The sequence below is a fragment of the Rhipicephalus microplus genome, chromosome 2 (assembly GCF_043290135.1).
Source record: "Rhipicephalus microplus isolate Deutch F79 chromosome 2, USDA_Rmic, whole genome shotgun sequence".
In the NCBI taxonomy this organism is placed as follows: Eukaryota; Metazoa; Arthropoda; class Arachnida; order Ixodida; family Ixodidae; genus Rhipicephalus; species Rhipicephalus microplus.
The window spans coordinates 65,741,015-65,766,731 of NC_134701.1; the positions used below are offsets into that span (position 1 = coordinate 65,741,015).

The 25,717-nt window shown below is 44.2% G+C and overlaps 1 protein-coding gene across 3 annotated transcripts in view; it reads right to left on the minus strand.

The window, feature by feature from the left end:
* Positions 1 to 13,310: 13,310 nt before the first annotated feature.
* LOC142796276 (uncharacterized) overlaps positions 13,311 to 25,717 on the minus strand; it is a 159,074-nt gene continuing 146,667 nt past the window's right edge. For all 3 annotated transcript variants that reach the window (XM_075886525.1, XM_075886523.1, XM_075886522.1), the window contains one exon: positions 13,311 to 13,458. In XM_075886525.1, the coding sequence (XP_075742640.1) occupies positions 13,446 to 13,458 (13 nt within the window). In that variant the 3' untranslated portion in view covers positions 13,311 to 13,445. The remainder of the gene's footprint in view (positions 13,459 to 25,717) is intronic.

Here is a 25,717-nt window from a genome sequence, read left to right on the forward strand (position 1 = left end):
GACAACTTTGACGCTGTCGCTGAATCTGTGATTGAAGTCAAGTCGAATGTAAGCAAGACAAGTGGACAGCTAGTTGAAGTAGTTGACGATATGAATAACAGAATGAGGAGGAACAACCTTATCATCAAAGGCCTTCCTGAGGATGATCACGAAGGATACAGAGAGACAGAGCAAATCGTCAGGGATTTATTCACTGACCACCTTAAGATTACAGCTGGAGATATCGAATGGGCACACCGCTTTGGCTAACGTCGTCCCGGCTTTCACCGTCCAATTATTGTTAAGTTTCTTAACTTTAAATCTAAAATAGATGCCCTGCGCAACTCGTACAAGCTTAAAAACCTGGAGACACCAAACGTTTGGCTTGAAGAAGATTTCTCGCCGAGTGTTCAATTCGCAAGAAAAAAACTTCGGGACTTCGCCAAGAGCAACCGCACTGACAACGCCCGCTTTTCAGTGCGTTTTAACAAACTTCACCTACAAGGCAAAGTTTACCAGTTTGACCCAGCCAGTGGTTCGGTGGTTCAGGCGTCCTCAGACCCCGAACGATCTGCTAAATGATGTTTAGCGTCACAAAATCAGCGCCCTTCACCCATTGACTCATTTTCGATGCTTTTGGCTAACTTCCGTAGCCTATACCATAAGACTGACATCTTAAAAGCCATCATGCACACTTGCTCTGCAAAAATCATTATCGGTACCGAAACGTGGCTGTCTGAGGACGTCACAAGCAGCGAACTTTCGTTACCATCGTCACTCGTCATCTTCCGCAAAGATAGAGCCGGCTCCCGAGGTGGTGGTGTGGTTGTTGCGATAAACGAATTAAACCACCCCTCTCCAATTTCAGTGGACTCACCTCTCGAAATAGTCTGGGCATCATGTCACATTGGTCATGTTGCTTGCGTCATTGGCGCTTGTTATCGACCCCCCGACAGCAATTCAGAGTTTCCAGAACTTCTTGGTGATGCCATTGAACAATTTACACAGAAATTTCCTGATTTGCTTTTATTCTTAGGTGGTGACTTTAATTATCCAGAAATAGATTGGTCCACCCTGTCTGCCCTTCATGACAATAATCGATCTGAATGTATTTGATTTCTTCAGCTGCTCCTTTATCACAATTTAACACAACTTGTACATAAACGTACGCGGAAGGATCGGGTTTTAGACTTGGTCCTAACTAACAGCCCCGAGATCTGTAGCACACGCGTGCTAGAAGAAATCGGTGATCACAGGGTTGTTCATTGCTTGGTTTCACTTCCTACTGCAAGGAAATCAAAAATTAAAGAACAGTTGCTGAACTATGCGCGTACCGACATAACAAAAATGAACAGTATGCTACACACTTTCGCAGCGGAATTTTACGAATACTTTGACGACCGTACAACTAATGAAAACTGGTGTTTATTCCGGGATAAACTTAAAGAAATTGAAGCTACCTGTGTTCCTAAACTAACAATAGGTTCTAGATCAGATGATCCATGGTTCACGCGAGACGTAAAACGCGCCCTGAACAAGAAGAAAAGGGTTTACAGAAAAGCAAGTCGCTCGAACTGTCCCCAAGACTGGGAAGCTTACGAAAACATTTCAGCTGAAACACACAGCATCATTTTTTCAAGCGGAAGATAAATTCTTTAACGAAACTTACCTAACCTCATGGAAACGGACCCTAAAAAATTTTGGAATATCGTGAACCCCAAAAGCATCCACTCAACAGCAGTATTAATGAGGGAAGACGGCAGCACCTTATCGGTAGAACACTCCGCTGAAAAATTCAACAAACACTTCACCACGGTATTCACTGACGAACTTCCACTGAATGATTCTCTTTCACTGTCACAACTGCCCATTGAATACCCTTTTCCAACAATCCTAATAACAGAGCACGGTGTAGCTAGCGTTATCCGTCGACTTCCCCTTAAAACCAGTCCCGGCCCCGATGGCATCAGCGCCAAACTACTTAAATTAACCTGTCAACATTCAGCTAAGTTGCTTGCATTCATTTTCCAGCAATCCCTTAACTCTGGTTGTATACCAGACGACTGGAAATTGGCTAATGTGGTACCCATCTTTAAGTCTGGTAACAGCAATCACCCCAACAACTATAGGCCGATTTCACTCACGTCCATTTCGTGTAAGTTACTAGAGCACATCATACACTCCCAGGTCATGCGTCACCTCAACCGTAACAATTTACTTCTTCAAACCCAACATGGTTTTCGAGAAAAATTATCATGTCAGACTCAACTTTTCGAACTCGTGACAGACCTGCACACAGCTCTTCATATGTCCATCTGCATCGACGCGCTTCTCATAGACTTTTCTAAGGCTTTTGATCGAGTTCCCCATAACCGGCTAATGTTAAAAATGCGTCACCTCAGCCTCAACCAGAAAACGACTGCATGGATAAAAGAATTTCTAAACAACAGGTCTCAGTCAGTTAAACTTAACAACTACATATCTCATCCTACCCGAGTAACATCTGGTGTGCCACAAGGCAGTGTGCTGGGTCCTCTTCTCTTTTTAGTATACAATAATGACATTGCATCTAACACAAGTTCATCAATTCGTCTTTTTGCGGACGATTGCGTTGTTTATAGGAAATTAACTTGCACAGATGACGTTGCAGAACTACAACAGGATCTTACCAGGTTAGGGGAATGGTGCAGCAAATGGCAAATTGAAATTAATGTCGAAAAAACCAAGCACTTAATGTTTACTAATATCACTTCTGCATGCTATAGCTCTTATAAAATAAACGATTCGATAACAGAAAAAGTCACGTCATTTAAGTATCTGGGCGTAATACTTACTTCAGATCTAAGCTGGACTGCTCACATAGAGTATACTACTAATAAGGCTCTCAAGAAACTCGGCCTCCTTAAACGTCGCTTGCATTTCTCTAATAAGGACACAAGACTGCGCGCTTTCAATTCATTGATTCGGCCATCCCTAGAATACGCTTCAATCATATGGCATCTTCACCAAATCGGTCTTACTAACATGCTCGAAATGGTACAGAATAAAGCTGCTCGGTTCATCTCATCATCCTACTCGCGTTACATAAGTGTTTCTTTACTAAAATTGGACCTTGGCCTTACCACACTTGCCATGCGCAGGCGACTTACTCGACTATCGTTCTTTCACTCACTTTATCACAGCAACTCATCCTTCGCCCAGTCTCATATCTTTCTAGCCCCTCATACTTCATCCCGCCTTGATCATGCGCACAAGGTGGCCCCCATTTTGCTAGGACCAAGAAGTTTCAAAATTCACCATTATCATTATGCATAATCGAGTGGAATTCTCTTCCACCTAACATCGCCGAAATAACAGATCCTTCCATATTTAACTCCATGCTTTAGGGCTATTTCCATAGTGAAAAACATGGCTGACCTGTGTCTGATTGCTCTCGTTTCGTCTACTGTTTTTGCTCCCGATACTTATTCAGTATTCTTCGATGTAATTTTCTTAAGTGTTTTCATTATTATTGTACTAATGAATATGTACTCGATTAATGTTGGTGAACGTACTTGACTTGATGCTGTGATTCGATTTACTCGCTGTTTCCTTTTTTTGTTACTTTTTGGTATTCTGTTTTCAGTTCATGTTGCTTGAAATGTATGTATTCACTTAAATCCCCCCCTATGTAATGCCCAATTGGGTCTTTAGGGTATTGAAATAAATAAAATAAATAAAAATAAAAAAATAAATCTACGTACTGCGTAAGCTAGCTGATGTTTAGGCTACAGTAGCGCAATGTATATATACAAAAAAAATTAACAAAAAGTGATCCACAACAAAATTGTAACTGACAACGACCCACGGAGACAAGGTGCCCGATGACCATGCACTCCACCACACTTTACCAACCGTTCGCTGCAATGTTGCAGGTAATTCGTGTGGTCGTTGCGATACAGGATGCGAGCGTCGGTGCGTGTGTCGGATTACGGCAAATGTGTGTGTTGTACGATTCAATCACTGTAACGCAACTGATAACCCCTAGTTTCCACACGTCAAGCACTTGTGTGTCGTTAGCTGGTACAGAGCTCTGAACGCGAAAAAACCCAATCGGTCGTGGCGATAGCATAGCAGGACACCCGAGACGATTTGCTTTGCGTCCGATATCCAAGTTCAAAGCGCTTGCCGTGGCGTGGCATCGCCGGCTTGTTGTGACGAAACGAACGCCGGCGCGCGCGCGTGCCGGGTCACGTCGAAGTAGGTCGCGCACAGCAGTGGCATGCGCGGTTGCTTCATCGCACAGATCTGCAAGATTTTTACCTGGGAAAGCACCGCATCGGACATCTCACGGGTGACAAACTCGATAAATGTTCACCAGTAAATTGTTTACCTTGTGCATTTTCAATCAACAATCATGCATAACAACTAAATAAGCATTATTTAATAACAAAAATATATTACTCCTGCACCTGGCATATTACTCTCTCGAACTTGAAAAATTGACCCGTGAGTGGGACCAGAACAGTGCGAAAAGCAGCAGAGGCAGAAATTAGAATTAGCTCATACCGGTTTATGTTATGCCAACGAAGTTGACTAGTTGACTCTTTAGCCGACGCCGGCAATAACATTCGAACGACGGGTCAATTATGCCAGCCTAATTGCATGGCTCCGCTCATATTGGCTGCTGGTTGTACAACTCGCTCTAATGTGGCTGTTCCAATACGCTGAAATATTGGCGGAAAGTTCTGAATGCTGGTTCTACATCTCCGTTCTATTCGGCTGGCACAGTCATATTGGTGGAACGTTGTCAATGCTCGTCCAACATTGCCGTTCTATTTGGCTGGCACAGCCATTATTGGCGGTACGTTGTCAATGCTGGTCCAACATCATCGTTCCACTCGGCTGGCATAGCCACTATTGGCGGTACGTTGTCAATCTTGGGCCATTCATGGGCCATGAACTGCCAATATATCCCCAACATTGGGCCAACGCTCTTTGATGCCTGGGTATAACTCAAGAACGAAGTAATTATTCGCATATAAAGTTGCCTGTAGGGTACGGTGTTCATAATCGCGTCTACAGACACCACTTGGGACACACCCAATCACGCCTAGTCACACTGATTTACGTGGTGTTTGACCAAACATGAATCAGAATACTTTTCGCTTTGCAACAAGTTCTGCGGCTCTTAAAGGCGGCTTTTGATAATCTGAAACAATTCTGTGTTACTAGCCATTTACGTTTGCTCAAGGAGAGGACAATATTAGACGATAGCTGTAAAACCTATTCAAGTATTGAACTGTATGCTGAGGAATGGTCACTCAAATATAATACAATGGCTTCCTAGACACTGTAATTGGAGGCAACGAGCTTCGTGATGCTGAAGCAAGAGCTGCTGCCTATGTAATGCCTCCATTTTCAGGAAGTTTCTAACTCACTTTTGACGTGAGTTCTCTAATGGGATCACTCATGCGAGAGTGCGCAGGCCAACACCAAAGTGATGTAGGGAGAGGGCAAGAAGGGGGACGCAGATTTTACAACAAACATATTCGTAATAAAGAAGAGGATGCTGTGATGAACCATAACCCCACCTGAAAAAAAGCCTGCACACACGCTTATGCAAGAACGCATAACGCTGATTGGTCTGAGCCAGACCATCGATACAAGGCATCTGCGGGCATTCACTTTTCGCCTTCGTGCTCTAATGAAGTGAAGTATTGCCAGTTTGCTACACCGGGTTTGTCTGGGTGCTATGTTAACTTGCAATAATGTACACCTCATCTGCCCAAGCTGTGAACGTTTTCAAGTAACCTAAATAACAATGACTCTATCGCATGACTACTCCACGTGTCACGACAAAATATGGTTGCTTCGATGCTCTTTTGAATTGGTGTGGCAACACAAAGTTAGACCAGTATTTTGTCAGCAACGTGTAATCAGAATCTTTCAGGAATTTTTTATTCCCATTCATGTTCACTCTATCACAAAATTTTATATTAACACTTGCACACACTGAATTTAGCCTAAAAGACGGCACAGGATTTAGTTCAGAGATCACAATTTGAGGTAGCAAGTGTACGTTGTTTATAAACTAGTAGTGCCAAATTTGAGTTCAATATATGTAACAGCACGTAAAACTAGAAAAATGACATGGACAGAGTAAAGAATGGTGTGTTTACTACCGTTCAAATTGCAGGGCACCAATGACCCTTATGCATCATTATACGAAAACTCCGTGATGAATTCTCAAACCTCATGTCAAGCTGCTTGGCCATCGGTTTTCAAGTTACCAAGCAAGCAAGTTATGAAGTAGCCAATTTAAGTGCAGACGTGTAAGCAAATTCCTTTCTGTGCTCTGCTTTCTTATGGGTAGTCGTTAGTATTGACCCACATGATTAATACTTGTTGCGACTAAACTGCTACATGAAATGAAAAAAGATAAAAGGAGAGAGAAAAGGTGATAAAACATAGGGGAGGTTAACCAGGCTGAACCGATTTGCTATTCTAAAGTACAGGAGGGAGGGCGGAGGGTCAGAAAAGGAGTTTTACGTGAAGACATGACCGTTTTGCATTGATGCAAAAAGTGCTCATCAGTGATGCACGAATGATCACGTAAAGAGCTGAGTTGTTTTTGAAAATTGCAATAGACCACAGTGCAGATACTGATTGCATAGGCATTCTATAGGGTGACATTTAGGAGCCTGCGTTGATGAGAAGTTTGAAGATGCAGCCGGTGCCTTCGAATTTAGATCATGGCTGCATGGACGCACAAGTGCAACACATATTAGTGTGCAATGAAGTGAGGACGATTGAGCTTCCCCTTCAAGAGTAAGCGCAATACCATAATCAGGACCTGTGAATATCACCTGCTCAATTGCTAGTCGGCCTGATGTTCTCGGTGAATGCCTCGACCCTGCTGCATGGAAACAAATGTGGGTGGGCGTAACATTGGCTTTTTCAAACTATACTCGAATGCCTACTGAAAGCGCAGTTCTATGGTGCTGCCTATGCCATAGCTCGTCCTGTTGCGAAGGGTGAATTCTGAAACAATGAACTTTGCGCTTTTTCTCTCTCTTAACTAAATGCCCCTAACGTTAATTTTTCTCAGCTCAATCACTTGTTACAGTCGTTATTTTTGTAATATTATGAACTGAATAATGTCCAAAAAGAGAAAAGTAACCGCTGTGCAAGCAAACATGGTGCCACAAACGTATGCGGTCGTAGTAATGTTTTTCTGTAGTTTGAGCATTCAACAGATAAAAAATAATAAAAGAAACACCAGGCCTGCGCGAAAAGCGCCGGCCTGGTGTTTGCGCCACAGTTTATACTGTGGGTATGCACCACAGTGGGTATGCACCACAGTTCATACCTACACCAAAACAAATGTTTGATTTGGGTTGGAGCGCTGGGCGACCCGCTCGTTACGCTTTTCGCACTGTGCGACGACTGCTTGCTCTTTTGCTGCTTTAAAATGCTTTATCAGCCAGATTTAAGAGTTTGCTTTCCCGACATCAAGCCTCCCTTAAGGTACTTTTGCCGGTAAGTCCCAAGCACCGGCATGGTTCACTGGTAGATTACTGAGCTGGCACGCAGTGGACCTGGGTTCGAGCCCCACTGTCTCAATATACTAGTTGTTATTTTTAAATTTCGCGCAATGTGTTACGGACACCGGTGGCACTGGTGGCAGTGGCGGCAGTGGACAACTACGGCGCTGCCCCAAACCCGAGCTTTGATCTCATAACAGCTTTCACTGCAAAAAAAAAAAAAATGCATTAAGGCTGGTGCACACCGGCGACTAGCAGCGGTCGTGCGACTATTTGCGACTGGCCACAAATAGTCGCCAACGCTCGCAAACGGTCGCAAAGTGACTGCTTTGGCTAGTCGTTTCCTTACAAATTCTTCAGTCGCATGACTGTGGTCGCTACGCTGCTGGAACCAATCAGCGATGCTCAATTTTTGTTTTTTTTTTTCATTGCGCTAGCGAGAACGGATGAATCAAGAAATGCGGCGCTGTCGGTTTGTTCCGCTCACTCAGCTGGCAGCGATCAGCTGATCGGTGCCAGTCTCCAGAGTTCTTGCTGATAACGAGATCCTGACATGACTCTCTGATATTGTGGCTTCCGGTCGCTCGCATGCAGCCCCTGCCGGTGTGATCAGTCGCTTTTTGGTAGCCAGTCTCAAATAGTCACGCGACCACTGCTAGTCACCGGTGTGCACCAGCCTTTAGACAGATTGGAATTTGAACGCACGGTCACATATCATCACCTGTTGAGCACAATACTGCTGCGTCAGCTTGATAAGCCACTCGCGCACAACTGGTAAGTGGTGTTTATTGAAACACATAAGCGTGCCATACAGCTATCTTCGATTGTTAGCGGGGTGCAATATGTGATCGTACCTATTGATGGGGGCATATATTTTGTGACTGTATCTACGCCGCATACTTTTCTGGCATTTTTTATGCTATAAATTGTCGAACAAACGCTTCTCAAAAGAGGAATTTTCATGCGTACACAAGCAATTGCAGCTTGCTTATCGAGGATCTCTTGCAACTTTACGGCTATCACGCACGATTGGAGTGACACGCGGTAAACCCAGGCATCTTGTTTTCCATTCAGCGGCTGTCTTGCAGGATCAAAAAGACAGCTCAGGAAACAGCGCTAGTGCACACGGCGGTGCCAGCGGGGCCGAGCGTACCGTTGAAATTAGCTGATCACGCCAGCTTCCCCTTGCTTCAACGCAACAAAATAGCTTGCCATTAAGAATAACGTACTGCACTACGTAGAAACATCTCTGCTTTATAGACATCCTCTGATTCAATGAGAACGCTCATATTGCTTGATATGTGGGGTTTAACGTTCTAAAACCATCATATGGTTAAAAGAGATGCTGTAGTGAAAGTCCCCAGAAATTTCGACCAGCTTGGGTTCTTAACCTAGCACCCAAATCTGAGCACATGGGTCTACAGCATTTTTGCCTATGTCAAAAATGCCGACGCCGCAGCCGGGATTCGATCCCGCGGCCTGCAGCTCAGCGCTCGAGTACCTTAGCCACTACACCACCATGTCGGGGCTTGAGAACGCAGAGACAACTAGTGTAGGTGGCAAGTATCTAAAGTAAAGCCGCATTACTAAGTTTATGGTAGCAGCAGTGAACGCTTGTTGTGTGCTAGAACAAAAAGAAGAAAAATTGTTGAAAATTATTTAGCTTGTGTTATTTAATTATTTATACCAAGATGTAGTCGTACGTTCTGGCTTGTAGTATATTCCTTGAATGAATAATTATCTTTGCAAATTTTTTAGTATAGTTGCACTGTCCGGGTCAACATAGGCCATTCCAACAAAAAAGCGGTCCAAAGCATCCAGTTAACGTTGTTTCTCTGTGTATTTGGAGTTGCCGTGGATGAGCTGCTTTTATAGCATCATCAAAGGCAAGTGCAGCCTCAGAAAAAAAAAGAACCGAAATAGAGGTTGCATATACAGGGTGATAACTTACAAAAAAGGATGCCTTGATGTGTCTCAAAATTGGGAGCGTTTTCTTCTACTGTGGGAAGTTGGATACCAAAATTTACTATTCTAAAGACCTTATAAACGAGCTTTTGCCAATAGACTTCAAGCAGAAAGCGAGAAGCTGAAGTGGTCTCGAGTGGAGACTAAGGACCCCCAAGCTCTGTGGAAAGATGAAAACGTGTGTCAGCAGTACATTACCAGTGTACTTTGCTGCTGTTTCATCAAAAAGAACAAAGGAGACCATCTCAAGAGGCACTTCACACTCTGCAGTGTAAGTGCGTGTATGGTTTAGCATTGCCCTTTGATAAGTGCTGAAATACTGGGTGAGATTCAACCGGGATCGGTAGAATGGTTAGGGGTGGTAAGTTGGGAGGTCTCCCTAGCTTGGTAGTGTCGACTTTTTCACTGGTGGTCTCAGTAGCCCCAAGCGGTGCTGCTGTTGAGAAGTTACAAATTGGTTCTGGCTGTCACGACAATTGCTGTAGCTTCGTCACCTCAGTAAATGTGCAGATCTGTCTGGGAAAATTCGCTCCTTCACTTTCTTCGAGAGCTGCCACCATTTTGCAGTGTACTTGAGCTCTATTTATACGTGATAGTGTAAAGGAGCCAACCGGAAATAAAATGCTGCAGTTTGAATCCCAGGAAGCCTTACATGCAGACCTGGGCTTGTTATCATAGGTATCTTGGTTTGGTCAGCATGACCAATTAAGAGAAGTATAGTGGATAATTCGATGCTCGTTGCATCATGGATGCTACATAATTCATTGATCGCGACTAGTCTAGCAGGTGCAGCGGCATACTAGCTCGTTCGCAAAATAGCGAAAAGCTCTTATACACATACGGTCTCAATAAAGGTAGATGACATTTTTGGAAAAGAAATATAAACTTGCTCACTGAATAAACAAATGCAGCATAGACCTGTGCGTTGCCGGAAGCATAAATAACTGCGCTATAATTGGTACCACACTGTAAAATATGACATCTTTGACAGGCTGTAGGCCTCCAAAACACGACTAAAAGCCCGCCATAAACTGGAAAAACAGTCAGTAGTGCAGCATTTTATTAAATGCTTATGCTTCAATAAAACTTCGACGTCGCATTGTGCTGATGCCTAAGCAGCACGAGAACCCTTTCGAGCCGCCATAGTTTCAATCCTTTGAGTAAATCTAGTGCCACCATAGCCGATAATTTTCAAGTGATCAGTTGCAAGCTTGCTACCAGATGCGTAACGCAATAATTTAGCACCGTTGGTGTATCATTAGACTGGCATACCTTGCAATTAGAATTTCAATTCTTCATGGAAGTTAATGCATCCCCCAAATAAATCGTTGAAAAAATGACCACTGCGTCATCAATTCTTAGGATTGGTCACTGGGTTACGCATTAGAAAGCAGGCAGCCACAACTTCGTTGACGAAGAGAACCACAGAACCAAGACTACATCACTCACAGAAGTGTTATGAACATATGTAACTTTTTTGGCACCTACAGTTGTAGATGTGAAAGCAATAAGCACACACATGGCAACCAGCATGATAAATCCAACCACAAAGTGTGGTAAGTAACGATGATAATCCCTTGGTAAGTAACGGCGATAATAAGTCGAGGTAAGTAATATGGCAGAAACAGTCTTGAATGTTTTGCTTTTATAAGCATAAAAAGCAACATCAACACATATAGCACACAAAAAATGCACACAATAAGCAAGAAGACGGGACAATACGCTCACTTCGAACAGAAGTCGGTGCGCTTTTGGACAGTAGGAAGCAGTGCAGGTGCTGCTGATGGCGATGGCTGTTAAATGAGGTTGAACGTAGAACAGTGAATTAGAAACGTAACTTGACAGGATATAAGATTTGGCTTCTTGGTGGTGATACATCAGGAAAACGTGTAACACTTGTTCGAGCTCAGCGCATCATCCTGTTGTGATTTTTCAGCGCTACAGATTTTAACGATGTATCACCTCTAACAAGCCCATTCTCACATTCTATAAAGTAACATCTTTAGTACATTGCGCGTTTCCTGTTCTCCGTTGCACCCGACTTCGCTCATTATGTTGACTTACAATGCCGTCTACCACGCCCTGTTTGTTTCATTCTGTCTAAAGGTGCACTACTACAGTTTCAAGTCAGTGCATCGTCTCGTCGTCTTTCTTAGTCTATTTCGCTTTTGTGCGCCACAAGTTTTCATGATGTTATACCATCAACAAGCCCATTCTTACATCCTTCCAAAAAGCTGACTTAGGAGTAATTTTGCCATAAATGCTAAGTTTGCATTATGAATCTCTAAGGCCGCATTTTTTTCAGGTTACCGAAAATATGTAACGCTTGTCGGGTGCATCGTTCATGCAGCTAAACAGTTGGGCCGGGCCAAGAGGCGCGAAAAGACCTCGTGGCAGCTCTCTTGGTTGCTCTATCAGCTGAGAGTGGGCTTTGTGATGTATCTTATAGGAACAGTTCCACAATATACTAGACGCTGTGGCAGTTCTGCCGGGACCAGGAAAAAAGGGCGAAGCAGCCGCGAAACGCAGCGACCGGAAATGTAGCAGTGGGTTTCTACTGTACCTAAAAACATAAAGACACTGTGACTACACAATACCATGGCTGCATGAAGGGGTGTGCGAAGAAGCCTAAATACATCATTAGTACTCTTACCTGCTCAACTTTTGGGTTGCCTCTGCATTGCATAGCTGACACATGGCTTTGCTATCGCTAAGGCGCCGATGCGGTGCGAAATTGTGCAACGCACTCAACTTGTTTAGTTATTATGCTACATGGCTATGGTCGTGAACGTTCCAAAACTAATGTTGACTCATTGCTGTTAGGGTGTCAAAAGTATCCAATATAAAAAGAGTGCATCAGAAAAGCTTTTGAACCAGGCTAGCACTTCAATTATTGCAATGGTTGTCACCAGATTGTCGGCGCACCGATTTCCATAGCCAGATCCAATGAAACGTGTGCATGATTTGTGAAGTTTTTCAGACCTGCCTTTTTTTGCTTTTTTATGCAGCCCCTTGCGAAGACAGTAGTTTGAGAAACATGATACGATAATTTTTTAAATGACTAAAATGGCAGTGGGAAAGGTGAGAGATGCCTGCAAGCATTTCGTTTTTTTTGGGCAATTTTGAATTCTTTCAACAGTTTTTAGCAATATACTACCTTTTAGGCACGGTATGTTTCAGCTAAATAGTTTGACACAAACTGTTTTCATAAAACCAAGCCCATATAGAGACAAATGCAAAGAAATTGACGATGGGGACCAGGGCTGTTTACATTGCTTTAATATTTCGAGGCAGTCCACATATGCACTGCGCTTTTTATGGCGCGGTTCAAGCAGGACCGAGAGAACACCCAGGTAACGCAGAACGTTAAGTACACGTGGTTTGAATGTAACGAATGTGAGACAACGTTAGATGGTGAAATATAACATTGCACCAACGTTTATAGTATTACGTTGTCATAACACACTGTTTTTGATGTGGCAGCAGCATTCAAATACTGACGTTGTCTCAACGTGTTGTTTTTAACGAGGCAGCAACATTCAAATTATCACGCTGCCCTAACGTGATGGTATTAATGTGGTAACAAGAAATATTGACATTGCATCAACGTTGTATATAGACATCAAACCAATGTTTACCAGCGAACGTAGAGACAACATGGAGAACATATACGTTGACACATCCACTAACACACATGGCAACTTTTTCAACTTCGTGTATTCATTTGAATAATGGCTTACAGTGGATAATTAGTGTAGTTGTGTAGGAAATACAAGCATGAACAATACAGACAACAGTTCAGCCTATGTTTTTCACATACTAATCTTTCCATGAATCTGATTTCCTTACGCAGCTGCACTGTATGTTTTTATTTATTTATTTGTTTGACAATACAGAACCGCCGTAGTGCAGGAGACAAAAAACACCACCACGAGTCACTTGACTAGGCCTCTATAGCTCGACACCATGCGTTCTTCACACAGAGTGACTGCATTGGCAGAAAAAAAAGAAACACAAGAACACAATCACATGGTGGAAACCATTGCGTCGCCTTTTGCGTCTGTAGCTAGATACACTAAACAGAGTGAATTCATATGTGAGAAAGACATGTGCAAGAGCAAGCCTTTTAGGACCCCAAATTTCCAGGCTACAAAAAGCCTGCTGTAGGCAGGCTTCATCTCAACATGTATGCATGCAGACTTGAAGAATGAATTACCTGTCTATTTTATTTATTACTGTGTGGTTGTAAAATTAGCATGGCAACTATTACACTTTGAAGAGAGCAAGCAGTAGTTAAATCAAACTGTGCCTCCATTATGATGCATCACCGCAATCATGTTTTAAAGAGTGCTTTTGAATTAAACACCAAAGAAACAGATCTACTAAAACAGGACCTACATGCTTGCATGATGGAAGGCAACAGCCACAAAACCCTACGATTAGCAAGAGTTATGGAAGTGGAACCAATAGGAACCATGGAGGTCAAAAATAGCTGTTTCACAGAGTCCTTACTCTTGGGGAACATAAAAAGCAATGCAATGATTTGAGAAGAAAAATGCAAACAGGAAGATCAGTAACTGAATATAGTAAGATAGTAAAATCATGGTCGAAAGATATATATATATATATATATATATATATGGTATGAAGAAAGACAGGGAGGTTCACCGGAAAGCAAGTATCTCTTTGCTATGCTGCACTTGAGAAAGGAAACAGAAAGGTAAGAAAAACATAATGAGAGAGAAAAAAAGAGCAGGAGGAAGCGAAAACACACACACCCTAGAATGTCACAAACGTTCGACGTGGCGGGTCGATCGTACAAATTTTAGGAGGACGGTCAAAGTCGCAATAGATGTATAGACATGCTGGGCTTCCGACAAAAAAGGGTGCCCATTCTGCTTTGAAACTGCGGTGACAACTGTTTACCGTACTCAAGTCTGGTAGTGTCGGTGACTGATGAAAATGCACTAGAGCAGCTATTTCACCTGTTCTGCTCTTACAGCTTTGTTGGAAACTCGCATCATCATGAAAGCATTTCATGTCTTCTTATAACCTGCGTGTAAGTAAACATGGGCAGTAAGTGCGGCGATGGCATTGAGGTTAGAGCATCCGCCTCGCATGCAAGAGGTGCTGCGCAGTTCCCGGTGCCGCGCAGTTCCCAACTGGATATAAAAAAATCCACGTGTTGATGGAACTGCATTAAGAGGCCTGGGGTGCGGCCTCACCGGTTACCACCACCGGGAACGCACTCCCTCACCTGAGAAGGATTGGCCACCCTGGTGCAGTATCTAGCCATAAACTCCCACATGCATACGTCAAATAACTCACGGCCCCTAGTCCCCAGCAGCTGCGAAGCAACTGACTACGGCGGTGGTCAGATCTGCAACGCAGCAGAGGGTGCTACGATTCTCTGGATCCGGACAGGCCGCCATTGGAACCTGAACTTGGCAACGTTTAACGCTAGAACCTTATCTAGTGAGGGAAGTCTAGCTGTACTATTCGAGGAGCTAGAGGGTGTTAAATGGGATATAATAGGGCTCAGTGAGGTTAGGAAAACAGATGAGGCCTATACGATGCTACAGAATGGGCACGTCCTTTGCTAACGGGGCTTGGCAGACAGAAGAGAACTGGGAGTGGGGTTCCTAATGCACAGAAACATAGCTGCCAACATAAAAGAATACTATAGCGTTATTGAAAAGGTGGTAGGTATTGTAATTAAACTGAATAAAAGATAAAAGATGAAGGTCGTACAGGCTTACGCGTCTACATCCAGCCATAATGACGCTTCAGTTGAAAGCTTCTATGAAGACGTGGAATCGGCAATGAGTAAGGTAAAACCACCGTATACTATAGTGATGGGCGACTTTAATGCAAGCGTAGTGAAGAAGCAGGCTGGAGACCAGGCAGTAGGAGATTATGGCATCGGCACTAGAAACGCCAGAGGAGAGCTACTAGTAGAATTCGCAGAACGCAATAATTTACGGATTTTGAATGTCTTCTACCGAAAACGAGAAAACCGAAAGTAGACATGGAGGAGCCCTAATGGCGAAAATAAGAACGAAATAGACTTTATAATGAGTGTAAACCCAGGAATCGTGCAGGATGTGGAAGTGGTTGGCAAGGTACGATGCAGTGACCATAGAATGGTACGGTCTCCAATTCGCCTAGACTTGAAGATAGAACGACAGAAACTGATACGCAAGAAGCCAATCATTGAGCTAGCACTGAGAGGGAAAGTACAGGAATTCAGAGTGTCGCTGCAGAATAGGTACTTGGCTCTTAGTGAGGAAACCAACCTTAGCGTAGATACAATGAATGATAATCTGACGAGTATTATTACGGAGTGTGCAGTGGAAGTTGGAGGCAGGGTAGTTAGACAGGACAATGGAAAGCTTTCCCAGGAAACGAAGAACCTAATCAAGGAGCGTCAAATCATGAAAGTGTCAAGAACAAAAGACAAAATAGAACTGGCAGAGCTTTCGAAGTTGATTATTATACGTAAGGTATGCGATGCAAGAAGGTATAACATGGAGAGAATTGAACACGCTCTTAAAAACGGAGGAAGAGTCAGAGCAGTGAAGAGGAAACTTGGGATAGAAAAAAGTCGGAAGTATGCACTAAGGGACAAAGAAGGTAAAATAACTACCCATATAGATAAGATAGTTAAAATAGCGGAGGAGTTTTAGAGAGATCTGTACAGTAGCTGAGAGATCCATGACCTTAATACTATAAGAACTAGCAGTAACCCAGATGACACCCCACCAGTAATGATAGAAGAAGTCAGAAAAGCTTTGGAGAGCATGCAAAGAGGCAAAGCTGCTGGTAAGGATCAGGTAACATCAGAGCTGCTGAAAGATGGTGAACAGATTGTGTAAGAAAAACTAGCCAACCTGTTTAAGAGGTGTCTCCTGACGGTAAGAGTACCAGAGTCTTGGAAGAACGCTAACATCATCCTAATACATAAGAAAGGAGATGACAAGGATTTGAAGAATTACAGGCCGATCAGCTTGCTCTCTGCAGTATACAAGCTATTTACAAAGGTAATTGCTAACAGAGTAAAGAAAATATTAGAATTCAATCAACGAAAGGAACAAGCAGGATTTCGAGCAGGCTATTCAACAATTGACCACATTAATACTATCAATCAGGTAATAGAAAAATGCTCAGAGTATAACCAACCACAACACATAGACTTCACAGATTACGAGAAGGCGTTTGATTCAGTAGAAATATCAGCCGTCATGCAGACACTGCGGAATCGGGGCGTGGATGAAGTATATATAATTAAAAGCAGGGGGACACAATCTCCCCAATGCTTTTTACCGCGTGCTTACAGGAGGTTTTCAGAAGCATAGAATGGTAGCAGTTAGGGATAAGAGTTAATAGAGAATACCTTAGTAATCTGCGCTTCGCCGATGACATTGCATTGCTGAGTAACTCAGGGGACGAATTACAACGCAGGATTACGGAGTTGAACAGGGAGGGCAGAAAGGTGGGTCTTAAAATTAGTCTGCAGAAAACGAAAGTAATGTACAACAACCTCGGAAAAAAGCAGCGCTTCGAGATAGGTAATAGTGCACTTGAAGTTCTAAAAGACTGTGTCTACTTAGGGCAGGTAATAACCGCAGAGCCGAACCACGAGATTAAAGTAACTAGAAGAATAAGAATGGAGTGGAGCACATTCGGCAAGCACTCTCAAATTATGACAGGTAGACTGCCACTATCCCTCAAGAGGAAGGTATATAACAGCTGTATCTTGCCGGTACTTAGCTACGGAGCAGAAACCTGGAGACTTACAAAGAGGGTTCAGCTTAAATTGAGGACGACGCAGCGAGCAATGGTAAGAAAAATGGTAGGTGTAACCTTAAGAGAAAAGAAGAGAGCAGAGTGGATTAGGGGACAAACGGGGGTTAAAGATATCATTATTGAAATAAAGAAGAGGAAATGGACATGAGCCGGACATGTAGCGCGTAGACAGGATAACCACTGGTCATTAAGGGTAACTAACTGGATTACCAGAGAAGGGAAGTGGGTTAGGGGGAGACAGAAGGTAAGGTGGGCGGATGAGATTAAGAAGTTTGCGGGTATAAATTGGCAGCAGCAAGCACAGGACCGCGTTAACTGGCGGAACATGGGAGAGGCCCTTGTACTGCAGTGGACGTAGTCAGGCTGATGATGATGATGATGATGAAACATCGGCCGAAAACTAAGCAATAATAAAAAAGTGTGTTATTCTGTCTTTGCAAAGCTTTCATTTTCGGCACACACAGCAAACAGCAGGCCTGCAGAACACGCTGTCTGCAAGCAAATATAAAGATCGAATTGCACCGAGATGAATTGCCACACTCATACAGAAGAACGATCATTCACAACAAACACAGTAGACACCAACATAGAGAAAGCACAACTGCTGAAAACACTGTGTTGTTGGTAAGAAAACCTAAACCAGAAATTGCTGTATTGTTAAAGGGCACCGTAATCTGGAAAAAATATCACCCACAGCAAACTTGGGAGACGCCAACAAGGAGATGCCAAGCCTCCACAACACACTATGTAGCACACAAATACCACCAGACCACTGCAGTTCTCTTGCCATTTGTCCAAGGCCTGGCTTCAGCTTCGCTTTGACTATAAGGCATATGTCGGCTTGAACAAATGCACCTACCGATAGCGGTTTCCTTGTTCGAGGAGGTCGAGTGCGAAGACGCACAACTAAGGCAAAGCTGCTAATGAGATGCCATTCCTTCCTCACATGACTTCACTCAGCTTTCTATGTAGTAGATGTAGAAGTAGCACCAGGTTTATGCAGCCGTCTGGGCGACCGATACAATTGGTCAACTGCAGTGTTTTTCTTGTTGGTCACAACACATACGCCTGAGGCATATGTCACAGGTGTGCTCTTTTCTCCTTAACGTGCTACTGTGCACTTCAATGTTCTAGGTTCTGGCCGTTACTCGTCCAACAACACCACCTGTTTCCTATGGAATTCGAGGTGTCAATGGTTGCAGTCTTAATGGAGTCTTGTTTTTTCAGTAAAGGAAGCTTGGAAGGTTTCTCTCTGTAGTTTACATATAGTTGCTTACTAACTCCATTTTTCTACTGTCTGCTAGTCAAGGGTATGTTTTTTAAGCAGCATGTTTGTTGTCAACAAGGTATACGTATGGTAACCCGTGAGCAGTTGGGCGAGCTTCCCTTTCTGTTCCAGCGTGATGTACTTGCATAAGTAGCACCACGTTTATGCAACTGTCTGGACGACTAGTACATTTGGTCAAATGCAGTGTTTTTCTAGTGGGTCATAACAGAACAAAGGCTTAGCTGCATTTATAAACTGTCAACTATTAAATTAGACTGAGACTGATTTGAGCAAGAAATCATGTGCGAGCTGCCATTGCTTGGTGAACAACTTGGCGAGCTTTGTACATGACAATTGTGGACTATTGTCGCTAGTTCGTACAAATGGTGATTCATACCTGGGGATGTCTGTTGTCTGATCATCTTGTCACGCCGCTGCTCATTGTTACATTCATGCACTTCCAGGATTGAGGCAGTGGCGGAAGAGCCGATATGTTATTTAGCTTGCCGCTATAAGCAGCGAAGGGTGCGTGCCAGCGTAGAGTGTGCATGAAGTGTTCATTTGTGGTTGTGAAGTCACCTCAGTTGAAGGACCGAAATCTAAACTGTTGTAGATAAGGGCGACAGGGCCGCCGGCTTCGGAAAGTCGGAGTATCACCGTCCGTTCGATAGATGCAGTTTCTTGACTTGCAACAGGGAAATAAAGCTGAAATCGCTGTGTGAACCGCATCCAGTTCACCCACAAACCGCCGATTATGCAGTTACACGCTCAGATGTCTCTGCTGTGGACGTTATTTTGTATAGGAAGATCCGCATCAAGTGAAATCTCTGATGATGCTTAGCTGTTGCATGGAGGTGCTCTGCTTTTTTCACTAGAGGTTGTCCTTATTGGTCACTTTTGAACGACTCCTCAGGCTTGACTAAGCCACCCTGACTTGACGACTTTGACCGAGAATGCAGAGCGAAAACACGAAGGTAAGATGCTCCAAGCTACTGTGTTACGATGATGATGGCGATAATAGTGAGTCGAAATCAAAATTACACAAGTTTTGATTTCTACTTCATTTTTAAAGTGGTTTTCTAACAATAAAAAGACAAGTGAGACAAAGTTGCTTGCAAAAGACCGAATTACTCTACGCACTAAAATATCCGCAGGACAACGGTATGACTTGTACAGAGCAACAGATGTTTTAGTTACGCACTTGTCACTTGCTTTTTTTTGCACCCTCATGGTGCTTTTTCACGATGGTTTCCATATTGCGCTCATCAAATGTCACCAAAACAAAAATGCAGTCTTGATAAAAAATTATATTACGATTTGCGCGAAGAATGTATAAAATTACCCAGTTATAAAACAAGCAATCGCCCTTAAGATTGGCACTAGCTTTATTTGTCTTGGAGGTTCTACATTGTCAACGTCAGGCCGCGCCTTGCATCATGGGCTGCTATAGTTACGTGATAGTTTCGCACTGAAAATAATGGAGGTTTCCACCGCTGTCCCTTCATCAGTACTTAATGTACCATTTTAGTTTATATAGAGCCTGTGTGGCTGCATTTATTGGCTTTGTGTATTGCAGTGCCCCCTCCTCTCCGTGTACAACTAAGCCAGGCGTTCGGTGGCGGCAATGGCTTCCACCTGACAACTCCTCAGGCTGCATGATCGGGTAAGTAGCGGGGCTTGCAGTATTCCCTTTTGTAGCCCTGTTTGCCATCGAATGTTTCGTCGTACTAGTTGTGACGTAAGTCACGTTCACTGCCGGTGTCACACAGGCACTTTTGATCCTGATTTGGCTCCCGAATTGCGGTTTGACTGTCATTTTGGACAAGCTTGATCCAGATTATTTGCACCGCTTAGCAACAATCATTGTTGATCGTGATCAAGAAATCCGATGCGTCTTTGTTCTGTTCTCGCGCTATAACTACCGTCATGTCATACCAACTAGCTCAAACTGCCATACTTCCAAATCGACCCTTTTGACGTGCAAAAGTGCTCGTGTGATACTGATGCAAACTACTGAACGCAACCGAAAATCATAAATGTGTCATTTTTGCGTACATTCACTTTCAATATCTCGATTTATGCAATGGATAAGTAAAAATAATATCAACTATTCTTTTATCGGAATCAATGTTAAATTGCTCTATGTGATTATGTCTACAAAAAATTGGCCCTTTGAAGTAGTGGCAGCCCCCTGTTAGTTTAAACAATGGTTTTACCAAGCTTCCCCGGACCACCAGTTTTGCCGTAACCTCTTCCGTCGCGTTTGTTATCATGACCTTCTGCTTTTGACTTAAGTCAGCGTTTCTATATTTGTACAAATTTCTTTGTTTTATAGCAATAATATAATGTCACTCCAATTAGTCTGTGAGGAGCACAAGTATGAATAAATAATGGCAGTTGAAACAACCGCAGCCTGTAAAGCGTATCCCTATCAACGTGGTGACGTGCGGCATAATTATTCATTTGCTTCAACCACTTGCAAATAATTGAAAAATGAATAAATGAATACAAATTTGTTAATATTAGTGTATTCGATCTCGACAATCCAATGCTAACCACTCAAATGTTGACCATAACCTGAATGACTTCATGTCTAAAAAATAACAATGTGGAATAACCCCCTGATAAATAATACTTGAAAGCACTACGCAAGCTTAAAAGACACCTACAATCCCACTTATAGATTCGGAAATGCCTTGTCACTGTTGTTTGTATGCTATAAAGGTTTCATGAAGTCTATTCTTAAGACAGCGTCCCATTTGACCCATGTAGCTCCTGCCGCATGTCAGTGATTGTGTACATCGTGCCTTTAACACAGGTTACATACTTCTGCCTGTGATGGGTTTGGCATTGTTTTCTTCCTTTCATCTGATCGATGAATCTGCGTAGATAAGAAAATTTTGGGGACCATAAACACTAATTCGACTCCAGCACTTTGTCTGTATTTTCTTGTAGAGTTTGTGAGAAACACTGTACATGCTAAGTGTGACAGCCGTCTTTTTTTCTTGCAGCCCTTCAGATGGTCTGTAGCTCCTGTCTACGCTTAGGATACCTCGCATGCCTAAGTAAATTCTCAGCTAGAGGCACCTCGTCTTGTGTTGAACCTGCAATATGAAGTCTAGACACTTACTTGGAAATTGTTTCTACCACCTTGTGTTAAAGAGATCCCCACAGAGCACTTTGCAAGATCGTGTGCATGGCCGCCCTCTTGGCCCTTATTGTGTGCCCCAATGAGAAAGGCAGCAGTGGCTTCCATGGACGAGACTTATACCGCCAACTTGTGCACCATTTTGTAAAAAGCTGTGTTAAGCGCAGGGATTCGATTGTGAAACATTCCGGAATCTCATGTGTTATCATAAATGCTGGAGCTTGTGCTGCAATACCTTCATACTGGCCTTGACAACCTACTTGCAGTACACAGATTCTACCAAATAAAACAGTAAAAAATTATCCACATAGCAAGAGATTGTACAGTACTGAAATCTAGCAATCTGTTATTATTGTTCCTTTAAATACTGGTCAAGCGCAGGTCTCTGAGAGTTGATGCAGTGGTCGATTCAGTACTAATACCCTGCTGTTACAAATACACCTCTATGACCTAGCCAAGAAAGGTATACTCAAATAACAGCGTGAGAAACTATACCAAACACCTGCCAGTGACATTCAGCATTTTCCAGAAAAAGATACTGCTCAAACAATTTCGAAGGCATTTTTGATGCAGAGCAGTACATCCTTTGCGCTGGCAGGCTGTTTATATTTCGTTATTCATTGCATTGACATTTATTAATTTGTGCTTGGCTTGTGCTGAAAGAAAAAAATATTAATGAAAGGTTAATGACTTCTAGTGCTTTGAGGTCCTCCTGCTTTGTGTGTGATTTTTTGGTGTTTTATTAGGCAGAATCAATGGGCAGGAATTAGAGTGTCGTGCCCACTTTGAAGCTTTCTTAGGATGTGCTCCAACTTCTTGAAATAGCCTGGCTGCTTCTTGAATGAGGTCGTCGAAATTTCCGGAGCCCTCTACTACGGCATCTCTCATAATCACATGGTGCTTCTGGGGCGTTGAACCCCACATATCAATCAATCAATCAATCAATCAATCAATAAGGCACGAATAAATTCTTGAACTTAAGGTGGTTTTTCAGAGAATAACACTCATATTGGTGTTTTGAACTTTGTGCTTGGAAGCCATTGCTGCTTTTGTGTCGCGGTATTCAAAAGTGGCTAAAAGGCGGAACATGCACTGGCCTTTGCAGAACGCTCTGTGGTAATCGACTCATCTGAAAGAAGGTGGATGATGCATTCTCCGAGTAAACATCTCATTTTAAGATTGCGGGTTTCACTCAAGATGTGTAATTGTTGGTAGCTGTAAGTTTGCTTACGTATGTGATGGATCCTAGGTGTGAAGAGGAGTGGCAGGCTACATCGAAGGCCCAAGAAAATAATAAGGCAACTGTCTACATTGCATGTACAGTGTCTCTCGCCGACTGAAGGAGGTAGGGAGAAAGTGTTGAAGCGCAGGCAGTGTAATTTCTTGCCTGTGCAGATCCACCTCTTGAATGAACTAAAAAGGCTGCAGCTCTGATCACAAGCAGAAGTGTGGAACATGTTTTAAACACACGGTGAACACAATCTCCTTAACAAAAAAATAAGCCCCTAAAATTCCCTTTTGTTCACTCATGGGGAGGGTCTTGTTCCTGTAGACCTAATGCATTTGGGTAGTGTAGGAGGGCTTATTTATTGTCAGCTACTAACACGTAGAAAGGTCACGGCCTACGAATCGCGCCTACTAACACTCCCATGTTTATGTATTGATATGCCCGGGGAGGGTTTGAGGCTGCCACTTAGGATCCGGCGAAGGACGACTCTTGCGACGCGTCTCACGAACAAGTAGAAGATGCGTTTAATTTACATATTTGCAAGAGAAGTACACTGCAACGAGAGCGTACAGACGCTCCTTTCCATCACAAGGGCCCAGAGCGCACTCGAGACGAGTGGGCCAGCGAAGTCCAGAGAGAGAGCTCCGACCGCACACGCGACGCGCTTTTTATACTCCTCGTCCGTGCACGTGCCTCTTCTCAGACGCAGGCTGTGTGTCCCAGCGACGCCGATGTGCGTCTCCTGCGGCGCACACAGATGCCTCCCGCGTTCCTGCAGGACGTGGACAGCGTTTGACCGCCAAGCCGATGAGCGTCTCTTGCAAACCACCTCCCTGCTGTGCCGGCCATAACAGCCCGTCCGCCGCCCGAAGAGGTCACGGAAGGGCTGCAGTGGCGCTGCTCCCTGAAGTGGCCGTTGTGCTTCTTCTCGGGTAATTCACTGGTTGTCAACCACCACCCATACACGCACACCACACATAGCACACCTCTGCACAGCACAGCACAAAGCAGATCACCCAACAAGCGCATCTCGGCGTCGCCACGATCCACCGCACACCCACACACCCCGGAACGGCAACCACACTCGGCGCGCAACGCCCACTCGGTCCCAGCATGGGACCGTCCACATCCGCAGAGTCCCAGTCGCCGTTGCCCGGTTTCACCATAGTCGGTCGTCTGGGAGTGTGACAACAGGAACTCTTTGCGAGATGCCCAGCCTCTACAAACGTGAGCGTCGAAATCGTCGGAAAGATCCACACTTTTGTCCAGCTGACCTTCGATGCGACGCTTGTGTTCCTCGCAGCCTTTCGTGGTACAAAACCTCTCGCGCTGCGCATTTCCACGAGCTCGCAGAAAACTATGAATCTCAGGACGACAATTATGACAAACAGTACCAGCAGCACCTTCACAATGCGCCAAAGATCCAGGCCCGCCTTTTCTTCTTTACAAGAAGGTGTCTCGGCAGGAACGTCGAGCAATGCGATCAAGGCATTCAACGATTGCGTACCCCTTTTGCCCTTGTTAGCAGAGGCTTTTGGCGCAGCGGTATCGCATGAAGATGAAGCAGGATGTTCGAATGACCCAGGTAGAGATGTAAAGGCTGTAGCCTTGGGGTTCTTGGAAGTTGCTGGGTGGGCAAGTTCCAGGTCGCCTGGCTTAGCGGGACCTTCTGCTGTGGCTTTGGATACTGTGGCGCTTAGGACGTCGCCTTTTTGGACCCCGCCCTCCACTACCTTCTCGTCTGCCTGGGTGTCTTGAGTCATCGACGACTTCGATGCACTAATCGATACCGGTGCTTGTGGCCCGCGCTCAGCTTTGCTCTGCCTGTGGAGGCGCTGCCGATTCTTGCGTAGGTCCGGAGCGAGCTTATGGTGCGAGGCGACAAGTGTGGGGTTCGCCAGGACACCGTCCGTCACTGAGCCCGTCGCCGAGCCCGTCACTGAGCCCGTAAAAGAAAACACTACCTTCGGTTTCCGACAGCCAGCCGCTATGTGTCCTAGCTCTTGGCACCGGAAACACAAAAGTGGCCTTTTCACCTCAAAACTCTTTTCTTTCCCCGAGTTTTCTTTCGCTTCGGTCTCGGGTGCATTCATTGCAGAGCTGGCGCCCTTACGCACAGAGCAATCTTTGAGCGGTCGTTTGCTGAATGGACGAACGCGTGCTTTTTCTGACTGGCGACGGACGGTGTACTCAACAGCTAGCTCAGCCGCGCGTTCCATGTTCCTCTCCCCAGGTCTATCTTGAATCCACAGGCGCATTTCCTCATTCAAGCACGCGTAAAATTGCTCAAGGCAGATCAAGTCCACCAGCTTATTCTGATCCTCGTAGACACCTTCCCTCTTCAGCCACTCCACCAAATCGGCCTTCATGTTGAATGCGAATTCCTGAAATGTCTCGCCCGCTTTCTTTTGTGCGTCCCTAAACCGGCGGTGAAACGCTTCTGCTGAAAGCCGGAATTTCTTTAGGAGGGCAGCCTTCACTTTATTATAGTCATCCGCGTCTGTTGCTGGCAAAGGCGCAAGCATGTTCACTGCTTCGCAGGGCAATACTATTAGTGGCTTTTGAGGCCACGTGGCACGATCAAACCCCATCCTCACACAAGTTCTTTCGAAATTTACAAGGAACAACGCTACTTCCTCGCTCATTTTGTAAGGCTGCAAGAAGTCCCTCATGCTCACTCGTGCGCCTGCCAGAGTCTCTGCGTTTTCTGTTCCCAGATCACTAGCGCCTCTTGCCTCTGCAATCTTAAGCTGAAGCCGCAAGCGCTCAAGCTCCCTTTCTTGGCTTCCCGCTTCTTC